This window comes from Artemia franciscana, chromosome 12 (assembly GCF_032884065.1).
Source record: "Artemia franciscana chromosome 12, ASM3288406v1, whole genome shotgun sequence".
Lineage (NCBI taxonomy): Eukaryota > Metazoa > Arthropoda > Branchiopoda > Anostraca > Artemiidae > Artemia > Artemia franciscana.
This window is the reverse complement of record NC_088874.1, coordinates 29,113,817-29,132,226: the sequence shown is the minus strand read 5'-3', so window position 1 is coordinate 29,132,226 and position 18,410 is coordinate 29,113,817. Positions and strand designations below refer to the sequence as shown.

The 18,410-nt window shown below is 35.4% G+C and overlaps 1 protein-coding gene across 1 annotated transcript in view; it reads right to left on the bottom strand.

The window, feature by feature from the left end:
- Nucleotides 1–5,641, bottom strand: part of LOC136033964 (transmembrane protein 120 homolog) — a 44,523-nt gene extending 38,882 nt beyond the window's left edge. Inside the window, exon 1 of the mRNA XM_065714991.1 lies at nucleotides 5,439–5,641. Coding sequence (XP_065571063.1) covers nucleotides 5,439–5,513 — 75 coding nt within the window. The 5' untranslated portion in view covers nucleotides 5,514–5,641. The remainder of the gene's footprint in view (nucleotides 1–5,438) is intronic.
- Nucleotides 5,642–18,410: the final 12,769 nt, after the last annotated feature.

The window sequence follows — 18,410 nt, the reverse complement described above, 5'->3', positions numbered from 1 at the left end:
AAATTTTATTGTTTCTCCTTACTTTCAGTTTAAAAAAAAAACTTGTTTTTTTATTCAATCAATTAGACGAAGTAGCCCTTACGCTTTATGAAAAAAGAATTGGCCAGCCAATTACTAAGGGTAATAACATTGGGCTTTTAGTCTACCCAACGTGCCAGTATTTCGCTGCGTCTTTGGACGGCATGTTGCCCAATGGAATACCAACTGAAATAAAGACAGTACATAACACACCACAAGGAGAAACTGCAAAGGACGGAGCCCATATGAAATGCCTAATAAAGGGATTCTTTCTTAAGATGACTAGTTCAGGACTCAAGCTAAAACTAAACCACAAATACTACAGTCAAATTCAAGGCGAGCTAGAGATCACTAATCAGGAGTATGTCATCTGTTGGGCAACAATAATCAATAAGACTGGAAAATAATAATAGTTGAACAATCAAGGCAGTACTGGGCAAAAGTATTTCCGAAACTTGACCGTTTTTGGAAGGATTGCTTGTTGCCTGAAATAGTTGATTCAAAAATGGATAGGAGGCTAGAAATAAGAGAGCCAGTATATGTTACAATGGCCATAGATCAAAAACAAGCAGTCATTTCTAGTCGTAATTAAAAATGAGCATGAAATTCTGAAGAGGCAAGCAGCAAAAATGGAAGACTGAAAAAGATTCGGCAGAAAACGATGATTTTTCATTGATTTATTGGTTAGAATCAGACAATGAGCAATAGTTTTTTATTTTAATTTGTTATTATAAAAGGATAGCCAGCAGCTTCTACATTCGTGCTTGATCCGATTTTGACATCTTCTAGTTTTTTCTTTAGTTTTTTAGTTTTTTCTCTAGTTTTTTGCGAATAGCAATCTGCCATGTCCTTACTCGAAAGAATGAAAAAAAAAATGTAAAAAATCTCCTTTCATGGCAAAAATAGCTTAGAGGAATAGTTAACAGGCTGTTCAAACTGACAGCATACACCCAATATCTATGGAGACAATTCCTTGGCTGAGTGAAAATATATGATATCTTTTAAATCAGTGCAGTTCCTCACCTAACACAAAGCACTGTGGATGCTAATGGTATTCTTCCAAGTTTGGCTTGGATGACTTCAGGAAAAAGGGGCATGGAAGGGGAACTAGGTGCCCTCCAATGTGTTAGGTCACTTAAAATGGGGAGTAGATGGTTTGATTTCCAATCCAATGAGACCTCTTTGATGTATTAGGATCATTGGTCTGTTGTGATCACCCCTAGGGAAAAATTTTGATCTTGGTTCTGGCATAAATAAAAATTCTACATTTCTGTATATAGGAGCTTGAAACCTCTATAGTAGGGTTCTCTGATGGTGATATTTTCACTAAGATTACTTAATGTTTGGGGTGTTTTCCCCTTTTTTAAGAATCAGGCCATTTTTTTCTGGCTTGTAAATTTTGATGGGCAACATTAAACTTTATGGATTGAGAAAAAAATACATAAGTTACAAACACACAGAAACTACAATAAATAACCAATTAAAACAAACAATAAAATACACTTTAATTAAAACAAAATACATTTTTGATGTTTCAACTTTTTTAACTTATTATGTTTTGATCTTGAGAAGGCAGGGGGTTTTGTCAGCCCTGCTCATGTTAATTTCAGCTTTTTTTTTAGTTTGACTCTGTTATTTATGTAATTTTTGTTTGTTTTGGGTGTTATTTATTTATTGATGGCGATTTGTGGTAGTTTTATGGTTGTGAGATTATTTGACTTCATTTCTATTGATTTTTGGTTGAATGGAACTCTTTAGGTCTACTTTTTTGTTTTAGTTAATATCATTTTAATATTGTGACTAAGGAAAATAATAATTACCATTCCCAAATCAGCTGCAAATGTCAATTCTTTCTCACAAGTTTTCTTTAGAATTTACTTTTGGTAACTATGGACTCTTCTACCTTTTGGTGCCCTAATAGGGGCTCAAAATGGAATTCTCCCCAGAAGTAATTGCTGAGCTACAAGAGAGCATAAGAAAAGGTATCAATTGATGTATTTCCTCACATCCTATCTTAATTGTGTTGTAAGCTGCAAATTTACCCAAATATTCCCCATACTGTAAAGTAAGAATTTTGTTGTTTGTATGTCTTCTTTTAATGTTCAGATACTCCAAAAGCTTTATCTGATACCATAAGGGGGAAGGGTTGCATTGTCAGAAAAGTGACCCTAATATTTGGAAATATCATAGAATAGGCCTAAGGAATCTGATGGTATGGCTACCATTTTTGACATGTAGGGTCTATAGTATGTTTTGTTTGGAAAGGGCTAATGGCTAAAAATTTACCAGGTTCATCCTTCAAAAGAGATTAGCCACTAAATATTTTCTGGCATTAGTAGACCTACAGATTACAAATTAATACTGACATAGCCTGGACCTTAGCTTCATGAACCAATTTCTTGTCATTTCAACTCTGCTTGTTTAATGCAAGGATGACATTAAAATCGATAGAAAACCCATAGCCTATCATTTATACAGCTTACGTTTTTCTATCAACAGACATGATATAGATGTATGAACAGTCCATCAGATAGGGAGACATGTTATGAAAACAATTCTTACTTCATGATATGCACAATTATCCTAGTTAATGTATTTTACAGCAGAAAACCTTTATCTTCAATTTTTTCCTTCTTCTTCAAGTTTTTTTTTTTTTAAATAAGTTCGTGAATATCTTAGAACCTATGGCAAATATTTTGTAGTTCATATAATTGACTTACCAATAAAGTGGACATATAACTTGATGCCTTTTTTATGTTCTTTACAAATATAATAATTGCTTCTATTGCATATTCAAATTTAAGCACTTTTTGACCCAACCTAATCTAACTATAAATAATTTTGGCACTGAGAAAATTTAATATTATTTTATCACCAAAACTGGTGATTGACCAAAAATACATACTTTAATTGAAAATTCAGCACCAAGGAAGAAATAACACCATAAATGGCAGAACAGAATTTATTTATCCAACTTGATTGTGAAAAATCCTTGGTTCTGGATTATATAACATTACAAAAATGGATTTATAATGAAACAGTAAGTTTGAGACAAATGTCTTAGAGTTTGAGACCAATGTTTTAAGCCCTTTTTATGCTCCATATTTTGGTTATTTTCAAGAGTACAAAAAGCACTTAAATTTTAACTTGTGATAGAAGCAATTATTGTATTCACAAAGAACATAAAAAAGGCATCTAGTGGAATGTTTACCTTATTGGTAGATCAATTATATCAACTGCAAAATATTTACCAAGAAAGTATACCCCCCAATTGTGCAAATAAATACTCAGAATTGCATTCTGAACCTAAATATAATGGTCAATGTTCCTATTACCTGAACAATTGTTTAGTGTCATGAAACTATTGTTAATAGATGCATTTATACTTTTGGAACATCTTTTCTCTCTTGCAAAACTACCACAAACTTACCATTATGGAGTTATTATATATTTGCACATTAGGGGGGGGGGGTAAAGCATAGCATATATTAAATACAGCAATGGTTAATTTACATATTTCATATATGCTATGCTTTACCCCCACCCCCCTAATGTGCAAATATATAGCCCAAATTTGTTTCTAAACTATTACAGATTTGCAATTTCAAATATAATAATAATAGTTTATTTATCACCCACTTCACAAAACAGAGGTTAAGTGGAGTAAAATACAAAAGAAAAACAGCAAAAGTAATATAAAAGAAACAAATTCAATCACATACAGAAAAAAGATGGATAAGGCAATATAAATATCCTAGCCTATAAAGCAATTCAATAGCTAGCTTTGCACATAATTTTTTGAAAGCACCAGTGATATCTGTCACACAATACTTTTTAACCAGTTTTGCATTCCAGTAAGAACAAGGTATATATAAAAGAAATTTGCAGTACTGGTAATAATATATGCAAATACGTTTCAGATCACCAGTCAACAGAAGTGGCCTAATACCAGAACAGAAGAGCAAAGAATGATCACAAAAATTTGAGTAAAGCTGAGTTAGCACTCTTCTCCTATAGTGTCCATGATTTGCTACAATCTTAGAGTAACCAAGCCTCAGCTTATCACTAATATCTTTGACAGTGCAAGACTAGAGAGCATTCATAGAATCGCAAACTGTTATACCAAGCCAACAAAACGATTTAACACAAGGAATACTAAAAGCATTGCAGAATAGTGATTCTGAACAATTATTACCATTGAAAACAAGAAACTTGCACTTGTCAATATTTAGGTACAGGCCAATATCACAGAAAGCAGAAGTAACTGACTTCACTGAACGGGCAAGACCAGACTCAGTTTGACTAATTAGAAGAAGGTCATCTGCATAAGCCAGATATGAGATATCAGATGGTCCTAGTAGGCATGTAGTCAATATTCTTGATAATACATTTTCAATAAAAGCATTAAAAATATACAGCAAAAGAACTCCCCCTTGTCTTACACCACAACAAACAGGGATATGACCAAAATAAGCATTATCTAATGACTTAAGGCGAAGGTAAGAATGCGAGTACCAAAAATGAAGCACATGAATTACTGACAGATTTACTCCTCTCTGGCATATTGCTGTCCATGCTTGAGTATGACAAATACTTTCAAATGCTTTAGACAAGTCTAGGGTTACAAAATGAAGTATGTGACAAGTGAGATGGGCATCTTTTAATAAAGAAGTCAAAGCACAGTGAGCATGCTGACAGCCTAGCCCAGATCTAAAACCAAATTGATTATCATCATTTAGAGCAAGCTTAGTGATATGAGGTAGTAGGAGGTGTTCAAAAAGCTTGCTAAGAGTACAACAAAAACAGAAATGATTGCAATTCTATGTGTAAATACAAGAATATTTAGGCTGGAATAACTCCATAACAGTGAGTTTGCAGTAGTTTTGCAAGAGAGAAAAGATGTTCCAAAAGTTAAAATGCATCTATTAACAATAGTTTCATGACCCTAATAAACAATTGTTCAGTTAATAGGAACATTGACCAATATAACTTTCATTTGTGTCACAAGTGAAGTTTACCTACACACCTAAATATATCCAAATCAGGATATACATTTGGATGTCATGTGGGAGGGGATGAAGCTTATTTGTAATGCAGATGAAGGTTATAGGCTGTTTAGAATGCAATTCTGGGTTTATATTTGCATGTTAGGAGGGTGGGGTATATACTTGGTTACTATATAGGTTCAAAGAAGTTTATAAATTTTCTAGAAAAACTGAAAAAAACAAGGAAATGAGTGAAGATAAAGATTTTGCTGCTGCAAATAGCCTATATTAACTAGGATGATTGGGCATATCATAAATTAAGAGTTGTTTTCTTAACATGCCTCTATATGTGGCCAGCTGCTCATACATCTATGCCACAGACACAACTAGGCTATGGTGTGATTTAGGAATAAAGGTAGCCTATCTTAAATTTACCTCCAGCTGCTTGTAATCCAAAGTAAGGTCAGTCCATTCCTTGACACAAGATTCGATGTTTCCGAAAATTTCCATTATTTCGAGTTTTTTTTTTAAATCAATCTGCAGTTTCTTAATTTAAATACATCTTCAAAGCAAATTACCAAAAATGCCTGTAGAATAGGGCTTAAGTGGTTAATTAATCTATACAGCTAAGACGAAACAAACTTTTAGATGTCATAGCAAGCAAAGGGAAATTGATAGAAGAAGGCTATTTTTGGAAGTAATTGTAGGTAGCGCTATAGTCAAGGAAATAGAGAATAGAATAAACTCGGTGGTAACATTTTGCTACTAATTGGGATGATCGCACTAAATTAAACTTAGAAAAAACGTAAAAGTCACGGTCGTACTGCAATAAGCCTAGGCTAGTGCTTACTTTGGTTCTGTATAGTCTTGGAAAGAATAGTTATAGCAATTTTTTGGTATTTCACTAATCTCCTTAAATTATGACCATGATTTCAACATTAAGAATTTAGGGTTACTTAGGGCCAGTAACATTCCGAAGGATTTGACCTCTGTTATTGGTTTTATTGGGTTTGCATATCAATTTTGGTACAATAGGCAAGTTATTGACTAAATCTATTGTTTTCTATTTATCAGTGATTTTAGTCTGTCACTCTAACCCTTTATCTCGACAAAAAATTTTAGCTAACAAAAATTACGCAGAACAGCTTTAACGGTTAGGTTTTTAATTATTTCAAATATTCCTGGGTAACAATCTCAGAGTAAGGAAGTAGGCGAAAGTATTACGAAATGCCAATTTGCATAATTTTGGAAATATGGATGAAATTCGCCAAACAAGGTGTGCAGTCTGGAGGAGATTTATGCATCGAAATACGAGGTGTATGACAGCCTGAAACCAATATTTACAAAATAAAAACTTTCTTACATTTTTAATGAAGCATTGTAATGGAGGTGTGTTTTTTCTTCTTCAATTGTGTCAATATTGAACCATAAGTCGTAGATTATTAAAAGAGGATTCGTGTGAATACTAGTGAAAAAGGCCGAATAGCTATACCTCCAGGGATGTGATGTTGCCATAGCTCTTGTGAAAGGATTGTAAATTATGCAACTTACCCATTGTTTGTATTCAGGATTTATCATTAGAAAAAGGGGAAATATTTGATTCTGGGTATATCTGGAAAGGCCAAGGGCATTAAGGTGATTCTTCGGATAATGTTTAAGGGTATATTATACTGAATCAAATGGCACCAGTTTATCAAAAAGTTGGATCTGTAATATTTTAAGAATTACCGAAGATATTGAGTCGAAATGTTAATGACATATTGAAGGGGATGTTTAACAGTGATTGGAAGGCTGTCAGCCCCTCTATCCTCCTTTGTTGTCGCCCTGCCTCCAAAAACGTTCGGTCAGTATTTTGACTTCTTGTTCAAAATGGTCAGAAGCTCAAATAACTATGCTTACAGGGATGATATAACCACCTACAGCTTTTGAGAGGGGAGGGGTATGTGCCAAACACAATAAAACAGACTTTGCGTGTGGGGACTGTCAGAAAAACGTATCGATGGAACGGCAGAGGGTATTATGTTGAAAATTTAAAGAGATGTTGAAGAAATATCTAAGGGCAACTAGCTCCATAGTCCTTTTTAGATGCTCCTTTCCCTCATCACTGATCAAGACTTTCAAAAGTGTTTTTGTTCAAAACAGTCAAAAAGTCTTGTTACTAAGCCTCTGGGTATACAGTGTCCCCCACAGCCCTCAGGACTGCTTCATTTGCGCTTTACTGAAATCATTTTATATCCGCTAGAATCTTTGTTAGCGCGGACGGCTTGAGGGTACTAGCACACGGTCATTACCTTACTTCAGATCGAGGCATATGGGTAGAGCACAGACGGCGTCTCGGTCTGGAGAAAGCTCAATAGTTGGTAGGAGAAGGGTCCGATCAGTCTCCAGCTCAGTAGTGTGTGTTTTTTCTGGTTCTTTTCTAGTGTTTATATTTTTTTTACGCAAAGCCGAATCGTTGTTTTAAAAATACTTAATATTATACTATTGTCTTACCCGCAACTGGCCCTTTCCCAGGCCCACAGCGGTCGCAGCGTTTTCCGTCCCGGCCGCCCAATCCGTTGGTATGTCCAAGTGTTTTTTTTATATTGTTGATTATTGCCCCAATAAATATGTTCAAGTTTCTATTGTATGTGGTTTTTTTCCAAGTGCTTATTTCATGTTGTTGACTAGTGTTTATGTAAATATGTAATGCATTTAGTTTCATCAAAGAAACTTTGTATTTTATTTTTTCAAGAATTTGTTCGACAGATTGAGACTAAGTTCGGTTAGTTGTGTCTTGACAACGAGAGGAGTAATATGTATCAATTTAATTCTCCATTCAGATCATTTCTTTGCGGACCTTCAATGTCTGACAAAACAACACTTTTATCGAAAATAATTCAAAATCGTGATAAAAAGTTTTAAGAAAACCCGAAAATGTCTATCATTGCAATAGTGTAGGGCAAGAGTCCTATGATAAATTAAAGAGTATTACAGCAGAAATAAAATTCATACGGGAACTTGACGTATGATATTTTTGAAACAAACTCGTGGTTGATTATCCATGATTTACCTAAATCCATCGAAGAAAAGTCATAGGAGATTACAGTCGGATCTCGTTATGAGAAAATTTCCATAAACGTTACACTCTATAATCTATTTCATCAGAGCAAATGTATGAGAACACTTGCTATGAATTGTACTTACTACATCATCTATCGATTTGTTCGTGATTCAAGTCCCCTTATATATTTAAACAAGAAAATATATCTCAGTGAACCGGGACCTGAGCTTTGCTTGGCAATGTTCAACTGCCAGAAGTAGTTAGGCAACAGACAAAGTATCCTAGCTTGTAAAAATGACGGAAAAGATTTTAAAAGAAAACGGCTTGTTCAAGTGGGTGGTAGTTTCTTTTCATTGTTACTCCCAATAATCACGGGACTTCTAAACGCTATTCTCTAGATGGCTAAACTTTACAAATTGGTGACAATAGAATTCGCGCTTCCGCCAAAATAGCACTTTGAAGATTACCTTAGACCTTAAACCTTAGATCCTCCATCAGTAGCACACCATCAGTAGCACATAGGGCATCGACAAAGCCTCTCCATTCATCACGAAGCTGTGCGGCTGCATTTATATCTTCCTATAGTTTAGAGAGGGAAATGTAGGCCTCTTTCAGATCCTGATTATACTGCCTCTGCAGTGTGTTTTTTTGGTTGGACTCGTCTTGGCAGTCTGTTTTCGGGCATGCTTAGAACATGACCCAAATATGTCCATCTTCGTTTCTTAAATAACTTCGGTCACTATGGGCTGGTTCGTTTTAAGCCGGATTTCCCTATTAGTAATTGACTTTACGTGTGTTTTGAGAAGTAAACTATTCAAATTTCTGAAGCATTTCATATTTCGGAGAAAAAATCTAAAAGAAATAAGGAGCTTGGGCGGTGAGTATAGTTTAATGAGGCATAAGAATTGTTACATATTCTGTTTTCAGGCTCAAGCCAACAAAATCCAACCAAACAACAAAAGTAGTGTTCAACTCACCTGTAAACTGATCACCAAACTTATGGAACATAACATTGCTGATCTCTTTGAATATGTTTTCAACGCAGATCCTGTCTTTGTGTTTTCCTTGAGAAGATTGGTATATGACAGGCTTTTCTCGGACTAGAGAAATCAGTATATCTTCAGTTTCTTGATTCCAAATTTCCAAATCCGTTTAAAGACTTGGAACTCTGGAACTCTTTCCCTATTGGTCAACTTTATGAACTTTACGAAAAAAGGTAACTAAAGTTTAACTTTAATGCTTGCTCACATAAAGGTTTAAGGAAGGTTAACGAAGCAACTTTACGAACTTTGCGAACGACTTTACGAACTTTACGAACGCTGTTTGAGCCGTCCTTAATGCCTCAATCTTAATTTCAGCTAAGTAAAAGACTCTCGACATATCTCTCTGAAAGTGAACGTGTACAAATTGATGAAAAAAAGAATGAAGTTATAATCCTCTCCAAGAGTAAAAATTTAATATATTTGGCATCAGATATGATTGCAAATCGTAAAAGACTTGAATCATATGACAGTCTGGAAATTTTTTTAAGTCATCAAATTTCCCAAAAAGTCTTATTGGGAATAAACGTATTTTAAATTGATTATGGGAATATGGAGACATATCAAAACATACATCGTTTTCGGAGAGCACACCAAGGAAGGGGGTGATGATTTAAAAGGTATCAAACGTAAGCTTCTTTCCACCAAATTTAGCATGCAAAAGGGTAGTGGACATTTTCCACCCCGCTTACGTTCAAAATGGCTCAAGTTTTCAAATATGTTTATGAAAATATTGGCGAAGCAGGAAGTTTAAGTTTCCTACCACACTTGCTCGAGTCACTGGAATTGAAAAGAAGTTGGCGATACAGTATTTAAAGAATGAACCCAGCTACACTTTTTTCAAAATCATAGAGTTTGTGAAAATTATTAGCGATAAACCAAAGCCTTTCTCCCATTGCAAATATTTCAAGCAGATCTTTTGACTCTAGACGAGATTCAAAGATGTCACAATAACCCATACAAGTATATTTGCGATCAATGTTTTAGTTGCTAAGCATATGCTGTTCTATTGCGTTCAAGGAGAAGTGACAAGGATACTAGAGGCCTTGAATTTATCTTTGAACAAAATTCTAATAAAAAAACTCAAACAGATCCGGAATTTGAATTTCTTGATCCACATGTAAAAAAAAGTTTTATTAAAATATAAGACAATGCTCTATCTTTGTCATAGTCCGATAAAGGTAGCATGGGTCGAACTTATGATAAGAACAATTCGTATTTTAATCTCGAGACATTGTAAATTAAAAAAAAACACTTCTATTTTTATTGAAGATTTAGATAAAATCATGTTGATTTATAATCAATGCCCTCACCAATCCCTGTCCCGTCATGTTCCTCTTGAAGCTCATTACAGTAACGACACAATTGACATTTTTCTTAAACAATATTCCAATGAAAAGATTGTGAAGGAAAAAATTCAATGTTGGTGATACAGTTTGAATCAATTAAACAATTAGTATTTTTGAAAAGAGGAATTACTTGTGGCTCACTGAACCTTCTAAAGTTTCAAAAGTCTTAAACACTAAGACTTGTGCCGTATCTTCTACGTAATATGAAAGATGAAGAGATTCTTGGGTTCTTTTTACGAGTAAGAATTGCAAAACGTTGCAAGCACTGGAATGTATCAAATTGAAGAAATATTAAAGAGTCAAACTCGCAAGACCTTGAGAGAGTTGGTTGTTTGTCAGCTAGGATACAACTCTGATTTTGATTATTGGAATACCACTGAAGACGTTCATAATGCCTAATGGTTGTTTTATGTGACACTAGCTGTTGGGGAGGCGCTTCGCGCCCCCCAAGCCCCCCGCGCGCGTAAGTCGTTACGCGCCATATTAGTTACGCGCCATTGTAGTTGTGTCCCTGTATCCCACCTGTGAATAGAGATAGATATATACATATGTTTTTAACTACGTAAAACATGCGAATATACAACATTCTTGTCTGTCCCATTGTCTGTGCAATTAAATAGATTGTCAGGTTTACCGACTCTTGAACATGCAACATATAATTGTCCATGGGAAAAACAATCCGTATTCAGATCTATACCTCATTATTCTACTGATTGCCCTTGAGCTTTGTTGATGGTGATTGCTAATCGAACATTCCCTGGGTCCCCGTCGTCATTTATATATTCCCCTGTGCCTCCAACATCCCCCTTGTAGTTGTGTCCCTGTGTCCTGGTCGTCATTTATATTCCCTGTGTCCCAATCGTCATTTGTGTCCCGGTGTCCCAGTTTGTAATTTCTCTTTGAGTGTCCCGGCCGTCATTTATATTCCCTGTGTCCCGGTCGTCATTTGTGTCCCGGTATGTAATTTCATCAGTTGACAAACATGACGTCAGTCGACAAACAACTTCATGACGCATACAGCTCAATCCTTATAATGACGTCAGTCAACAAACATGACGTCAGTCAACACACAAACATGACGTTACTCGACAGACACACACACAAACACACACAGACAACTTATTTATATATATATATACTAGCTGTTGGGGTGGCGCTTCGCGCCACCCCAACACCTAGTTGGTGGGGCTCTTCGCGCCCCCCAAGTCCCCCCGCGCGCGTAAGTCGTTACGCGCCATATTAGTTACGCGCCATTGTAGTTGTGTCCCTGTGTCCCACCTGTGAATATAGATAGATTTATATGTGTTTCAAACTACGTAAAAATTGCGAATATACAACATTCTTGGCTTTCCCACTACTGGGAGCTTTCCGTTTCCAATTGCAAGCAATTGATCTGAAAATGTTTGACCAGAGTCATCGTTTTGCAATCGGACACGCATATTTGTAGTTAATTTTAATATTTTTACGTGTGCCCATAAATTAGAATTTTTCAGGCAAGCATTCATTTCGTCTGCAGGAGTTAAACTACATAAAAATTGCAAATATACAACATTCTTGGCTTTCCCATTGTCTGTGCATATACAAAGCCGTATGTACTAAAAATGACGTCATATGCAAACGCTCTCTTTACAAACAAACAAACATGCATACACACAACTCGTTTTTATATAGATAGATAGATAGATAGATACAATACAAATTAACTGCGTAAAACTTGCGAATATACAACATTCTTCGCTGTCCAATTGTCGCTGCATATAAATAGATTGTCAGGTTTACCGACCCTCGAACATGCAACGCACAATTGTCCTTGGGAAAAACAATCAGTATTAAGATCTATACCACATTTTTCTAATGATTGACCTTGAGCTTTGTTAATGGTGATTGCAAATGCTAATCGAATTGGGAATTGCAATCTTTTAAATTGAAAAGGCAGATCCGTTGGAATCATGGGAATGCGAGGAATAAGAACAGCCTGACCCTCAAAAGGCCTTGTCAAGATTGTGGCCTCTATTAGGTTTTCCATTGTTTTTTTTACGGCAAGTCGCGTGCCATTGCAAAGCTTTCGTGGGTTGATATTTCTTAAAAGTATTATTGGTACGCCTATTTTTAGTTGTAGCAAGTGTGGTGGAAACCCTGAAAGATCTATGGAATTTAAAAATTCAGATGGATAATTAACCGCTTCATTTGGTTCCAAAACTGTGTCGACTGACTTGTAAAGGACTGCCTGGTCTCGAATCTTGGTCAAAACAATATTGTTGATTTCGTGGACGTCTATATTTTTGGGTGCGAGAATCGCTCTTTCACTTAGCCATTTATTATTTTTATAATTTTTTAGAATATTCGGAAATACTTTTTCAATCAATTCATTTTTGGACGTCACTAAATTACAGAAATCAGCAGGTAGTTGTATACGTCCTGAAATTGAGTCTACTGGGAGCTTTCCGTTTCCAATTGCCACCAATTGATCTGAAAATGTTTGACCAGAGTCATCGTTTTGCAATCAGACACGCATATTTGTAGTTAATTTTAATATTTTTACGTGTGCCCATAAATTAGAATTTTTCAGGCAAGCATTCATTTCGTCTGCAGGAGTTGATCTAGGTATTATAGGTAATGTTTGCCTGAAATCTCCCGCAAGCAATATTAATGTGCTGCCAAAGGGTTTCGACTTCCCTCTCAGAGTAGCTTCCTCGGGTGTTGCCATTGTAGGTTGTTCAGTCATTTTACAATTAGAAATTTCTCTTTCAACGGTCTTCTTACAATTAAAAATTTGTCTTTGAACGATATTCTTAAATACCTGTGTCCTGGTCGTCATTTATATTCCCTGTGTCCCGGTCGTCATTTGTGTCCCGGTATCCCAGTCTGTAATTTCTCTTTGAGTGTCCCGGTCGTTATTTATATACCCTCTGTCCCGGTCGTCATTTGTGTCCCGGTCTGTAATTTCTCTTTGAGAAATTATCGCCGAACCTTTGTTTTTTTAACTAAAATCTGGTAGGCATTGATGACCTTATCCAAGTCAAAATCCCAAACCCAATCATCATCGCTATCATTTTCAGTTTTGATATGTTTTGACTCTCGCTGTCCAGGTGGACCTTCATCTAACTGCGCGGTTTTGCGTTCTTTAGCCTCAAGCCTGTTTCCTTGCTGTTCTTTTGATTCCTCGGCACGCTTTCTTTTTTGACTTTCTCTATCAGCAGCAAGTTTTTTGGCATAGACTCTTTGAGCATCTTCATCGGCTTTTGCCATTGTAAGTTCATCAGTCATTTTAAACTTAAACATTAATAGATTTCTACGTGAACATATATGTCTTAAATATCTTTAATGACGTCACCGTCATAGCAAAAATGACGACAACTAACTTCATGACGTCAGTCGACACAGAAACATGACGTCACCTGACAGACACACACACAGACAACTTATTTTTATATATATAGATAGATATAGATTAATGTGCAATGTGTCTGATCCGTTCTATGACGATTTGAACAAAATCAGTATTATTGGACAAAACTCTCCCCCGCCATCAAATTCGAGGCAAGGTATGAAGTTGCTCTTGTCGAATGTATTCTTAAAATTAACATATTCCATCCTGAGAAAGGATCGTACATAAAATAGAAAAGTGAGACCAAATGAATGGCCACTCGTTAGTGAGGAATGGATAGAATCGATGAACTCGGGTGAATATTTATTCATCACATTACCATACAAGGAATGTGGTATTATTACTGATTTGTGTTGTACTATCAATAGAAAAATCTCCGCTCAAAAGAATGATGCATTCCACTTTAACTAATCAATGGAATAGGGCTAGATTTACATTAGTTCTCCCATTGACAATGAGAAGATCATTTTTGACGATAATATGAGATATGTTCTCGGTTCTAAACATAATATAATCAATGGTCGAAGCGTTGGAAGCACCATTGGCATAAATTGTTTTATTTTTGCCAACTATCCCTGCGGTTTCCCGTCAAAAAATTGTATATTTATTTACACTTCATTCGTTGAAATATCAAGAGTTGGAAATAGCAACGTCCCCCTCCTACAAGATCTTGAATGAAAAACCACTTACGAACAAATTTGCCACTATCGTATAAAGTACCTTCAATATATTCCAGTCAACACCTCGTAGTTGGAGCTCTGACAGTTAACATTAAGAAGTGAATTGGGGGATCCTCTAGCAATAACAGCAGGTTTGGCTGTGATTACATGTCATTTTCTACCCATTCAGTGAGATGACTAATATAAAAATTCATTTGTGTATTCTGATATTGACTGCTATATTGTTACTCTTGGACCACGACAAATGGGTCTTGAAATGGACTATTACAGGGGTCGTTCGTCAATGCCTGGTTGTGGTCTCTGCTATTAGTTTGCTAGAATGTTCGCTCTGCATTACTCCTGGCAAAAAAATAAATTGCACCGGTTTCTGCGGATTTTGAATCCTCTAAACTACACGGAGTGCTCTGGGAAGGCTTTTAAATAAAGAGTTTCACAGAATATCAGGTCTGGTACGCGATCTGTCGGCGAGCGATTGAAATCACCACAAAGTGAAAAAGGTTTAAAAAGGGCAAGAAACAGCTCATCGCTCATTAGTGTCTCTCAGGTCGGAAGCGTATAACATCACTCTTGTCAAAGAATATAATGAAACCAAAAGTAAAAATTAATAGATCGAACTAGGATTTGTTTTCCTAGAAATGGTAAATTTGCCACCTAAAGAATCTCATACTTCAGTCAACTCATCTCTAAATCTTTTCATTTATTTTGATATGAGTTAATTGGCGTGGATGAATGCATAGAAAATCGCCTTGAAATATTTGTCGACGAGATTTTATCATGTCATGTGAGTAGTAGAATAGAAGTAGAACGTCGATCATTTGCCCCGCGAAGAGGAAGCAATTATTAACCTTATAAATGGCAAAAATTGAAAAAAAAGAAAGATAGTTTATGTGTGGAAACTGAAAGGTATTACTTCTGGTCGCTATTCAGAAATGAATATTCTAAGAAATTCTCGCTGGATGGTCAATTTACCTTTTTTCTAAACAGCGAAAAGGATCTAGAAGTCAAAATATGTAAATATCACTTAACTGATTTTTTTTTAGTATAAACCTTTCAAAGACCTTAGAGTTTGATTTGTAGTCAGGGGCAAAGCTCCAGGATTTTTATTGGTGGGGCAAGAGGAGATATACATCCGGATAGTCAAAGGGCAAGGGCTATCCCTTAGAGGAAAGCAGTGGTGGTTCTGGCGTATTCAATTTGCTTATGCTTACAGTAAGTATAAAGTATTATTATATAAGTATTATAGTAAGAAACTTACTGCCAACTGCGATCTCTGCTTTAACGATAAAATGTCAAAAACTATAAAATGAATTTAAATGTTAGATTTTTTAATTCAGATTCGCGCCCGTAAAATTTCTGCATTCTGGGCGTTCGGGGCTCAACTCCCTCCTCTAAAGCAACTTGTGGGGATAGGGTTGTTGGAAAGCATGCGGAAAATACTAGCCTAAATGTGGTTGAAAAATGACTAAAATTCTCATGATTCTGTTCTAATTTTCTCCAGTTAGTCTAAGGAAATTCAAGTCTCTTTGTTGAAAGGGCCACTCACAAACATAAGCCAAAGCTGAGACTGGACCATTCATTGGATCACGTTTGATAATAAGTTTGGTCAAAGTTGAGCTGCTTTCACTGTTATTATTGTATTCACTTTTTGTTATTGTGTAAGGAGCGACCCGGCTCAATAGTAACCAAAACTCTAAAAAATAGAATTTTGATACCAATATCTACATCAAAAGAATCGCATTTTCATGTTGATTTTAAATAGATAAGTTTCTCAAGTTTAGTCTTACCCAACAGAAGTTACGAGCCTGAGAAAATTTGCGTTATTTTAAAAAATAGGGGGAAACACCCCCTTAAAGTCATAGAATCTTAACAAAAATCACACCGTCAGATTTAGCGTATCAGAGAACCCTATTGTAGAAGTTTCAAGCTCCTATCTACAAAAATTACTTTTTTGCAGGATTTACTAGCATTATTTAAAAAAAAACAATGAAAAAATAAATATGAAAATTTTTTTTCAGCGGGAAGTAAGGAGCAATAATAAAACTTAAAACAAACACAAATTATTACCCATATGAGGGGCTCACCTCCTCGTAATACCTCGCTCTTTACGCTAAAGTATTTTTAGTAATTTCAACTATTTATGATTTATGGGTCATTCTTAATGAATTGGGACAAAATTTAAGCTTTAGTGTAAAGAGTGAGTTACTGACGACGGGGCTAACCCCCTCATATATTTAATAAGAGCATGAGAATACAAAAGTTCTCTACGTAAGCTAATTTATAAGTTACGTATATCTTTTACTAATAAAAAGATTCGTAAAAACTTAAATGTTCTAGTTGCCATTTTAAGTAACCAAAAAATCCGAGGGCAACTAGGGTTCCTCTCCCACTCTTTTTTTCTCAAAATAATTCGATCAAAATGAAGAGAATGCCATTTAGCCAGAAAAAAATATATGCAAATTTCGTTTTAATTATTCCTCTGCGGAGAGCCAACATCAAAACATGCATTGATTCAAAAACGTTCAGAAATTAAATATAAAATAAAATATAAAAAAGTTTTTTTTTAACGGGAAGTAAGGAGCGACATTAAAACTTAAAACGAACAGAAATTATTTCGTATATGAAAGGGTTGCTTCCACATCGTTCTTTGCGCTAAAGTTTTTTTTTACTGTTTTAAAAAGTAGAATTAAGAGAAAGTAGAATTAAGAAAAATCAAATATTTTGTCAATACCTTCTTCTTCTTGTTCCACTTTTTGCTGCTTTTTAAAGCTGGTTCTCAGCCAAGGAATATTGTCGCACTTATACTGAATTAATAAATATACATAATATATAGCAGCCCAACTTGATCCTGGGACAACTTGTGCATGCGCCCTTCCACCTTATGGGGGAGGGTGTACCAAGCGGTTAAAAAGCAAAGAGAGCCTGTTACTTTCCCAAGTCTTCGATAGGACATTTTTCTTCAAGCAAGAAAAGATACTATTTTGAAAACAATGTTACTCAGTTAAAATCAAAACACTACAAAGTACACTAATAAACAAATCACAGGCATCAAACGAAAATAAATTAAGTAGTGGACTCAGCTTTTACCAAGGCTGTCAGCAATAAGGTCACAGTATTGAATGAGAGTTCGAAGCAATAACACTTATCTGAAAACGGACATTTTGTTGCCTTTGAAATAAAGAATTGGTTTTAAATACAGCATTTGCTTCGGACTTCGATAGATTGCATAACAAGTTCAGTAAGTGATTGTGAAATGAGTTCAAATATGATTTTGGATCGAGAAAATTAATTGATGAAAGTTTATGCATTAAAGAGAGATTTACTTGATCTATTGTTCAATTTTGTCCAACTTGACACATTACTAAGGACAGTTTGGCTGACTTTTGAGTCTACGGTTCAACCACCCAACGAAAAGGTACGAACTTCTTTGTGTTATTTATTTTTCTATTTAATTTCTGGCTAGTTAAGCAGATGGCTAAACTTACTGTTCATATGCTGGCATTGGCTAGGTTTAGAGGTTTCCCTGAATAGCCTGTACGTGTTGTTGAAGTAATAGATCCGAAGGGAAGTGAAAAAACTAGAAATTACAAGTATCTAGTTGTCTGTTACGGTGTACATGATACCCAGTTCGTAAATGAGTCCCAGATTTTGGATTTTGAATGCAATAAAGCTATACTTAAAGCTAAACTTAAAACGAACAAAATTACTCCGTATATGAAATGGGTTGTCCCCTCCTCAGCGCCTCGCTCTTTACACTAAAGTTTTTAACTGTTTTAAAAAGTAGAATTGTGGCAAAGAGTCAATCTTTAGCGTAAAAAGCGAGGGATTGCGGAGGGGACAACCCATTTCATATACGGAGTAATTTATGTTCGTTTTAAGTTTTAATGTCGCTCCTTACTTTCAGTTTAAA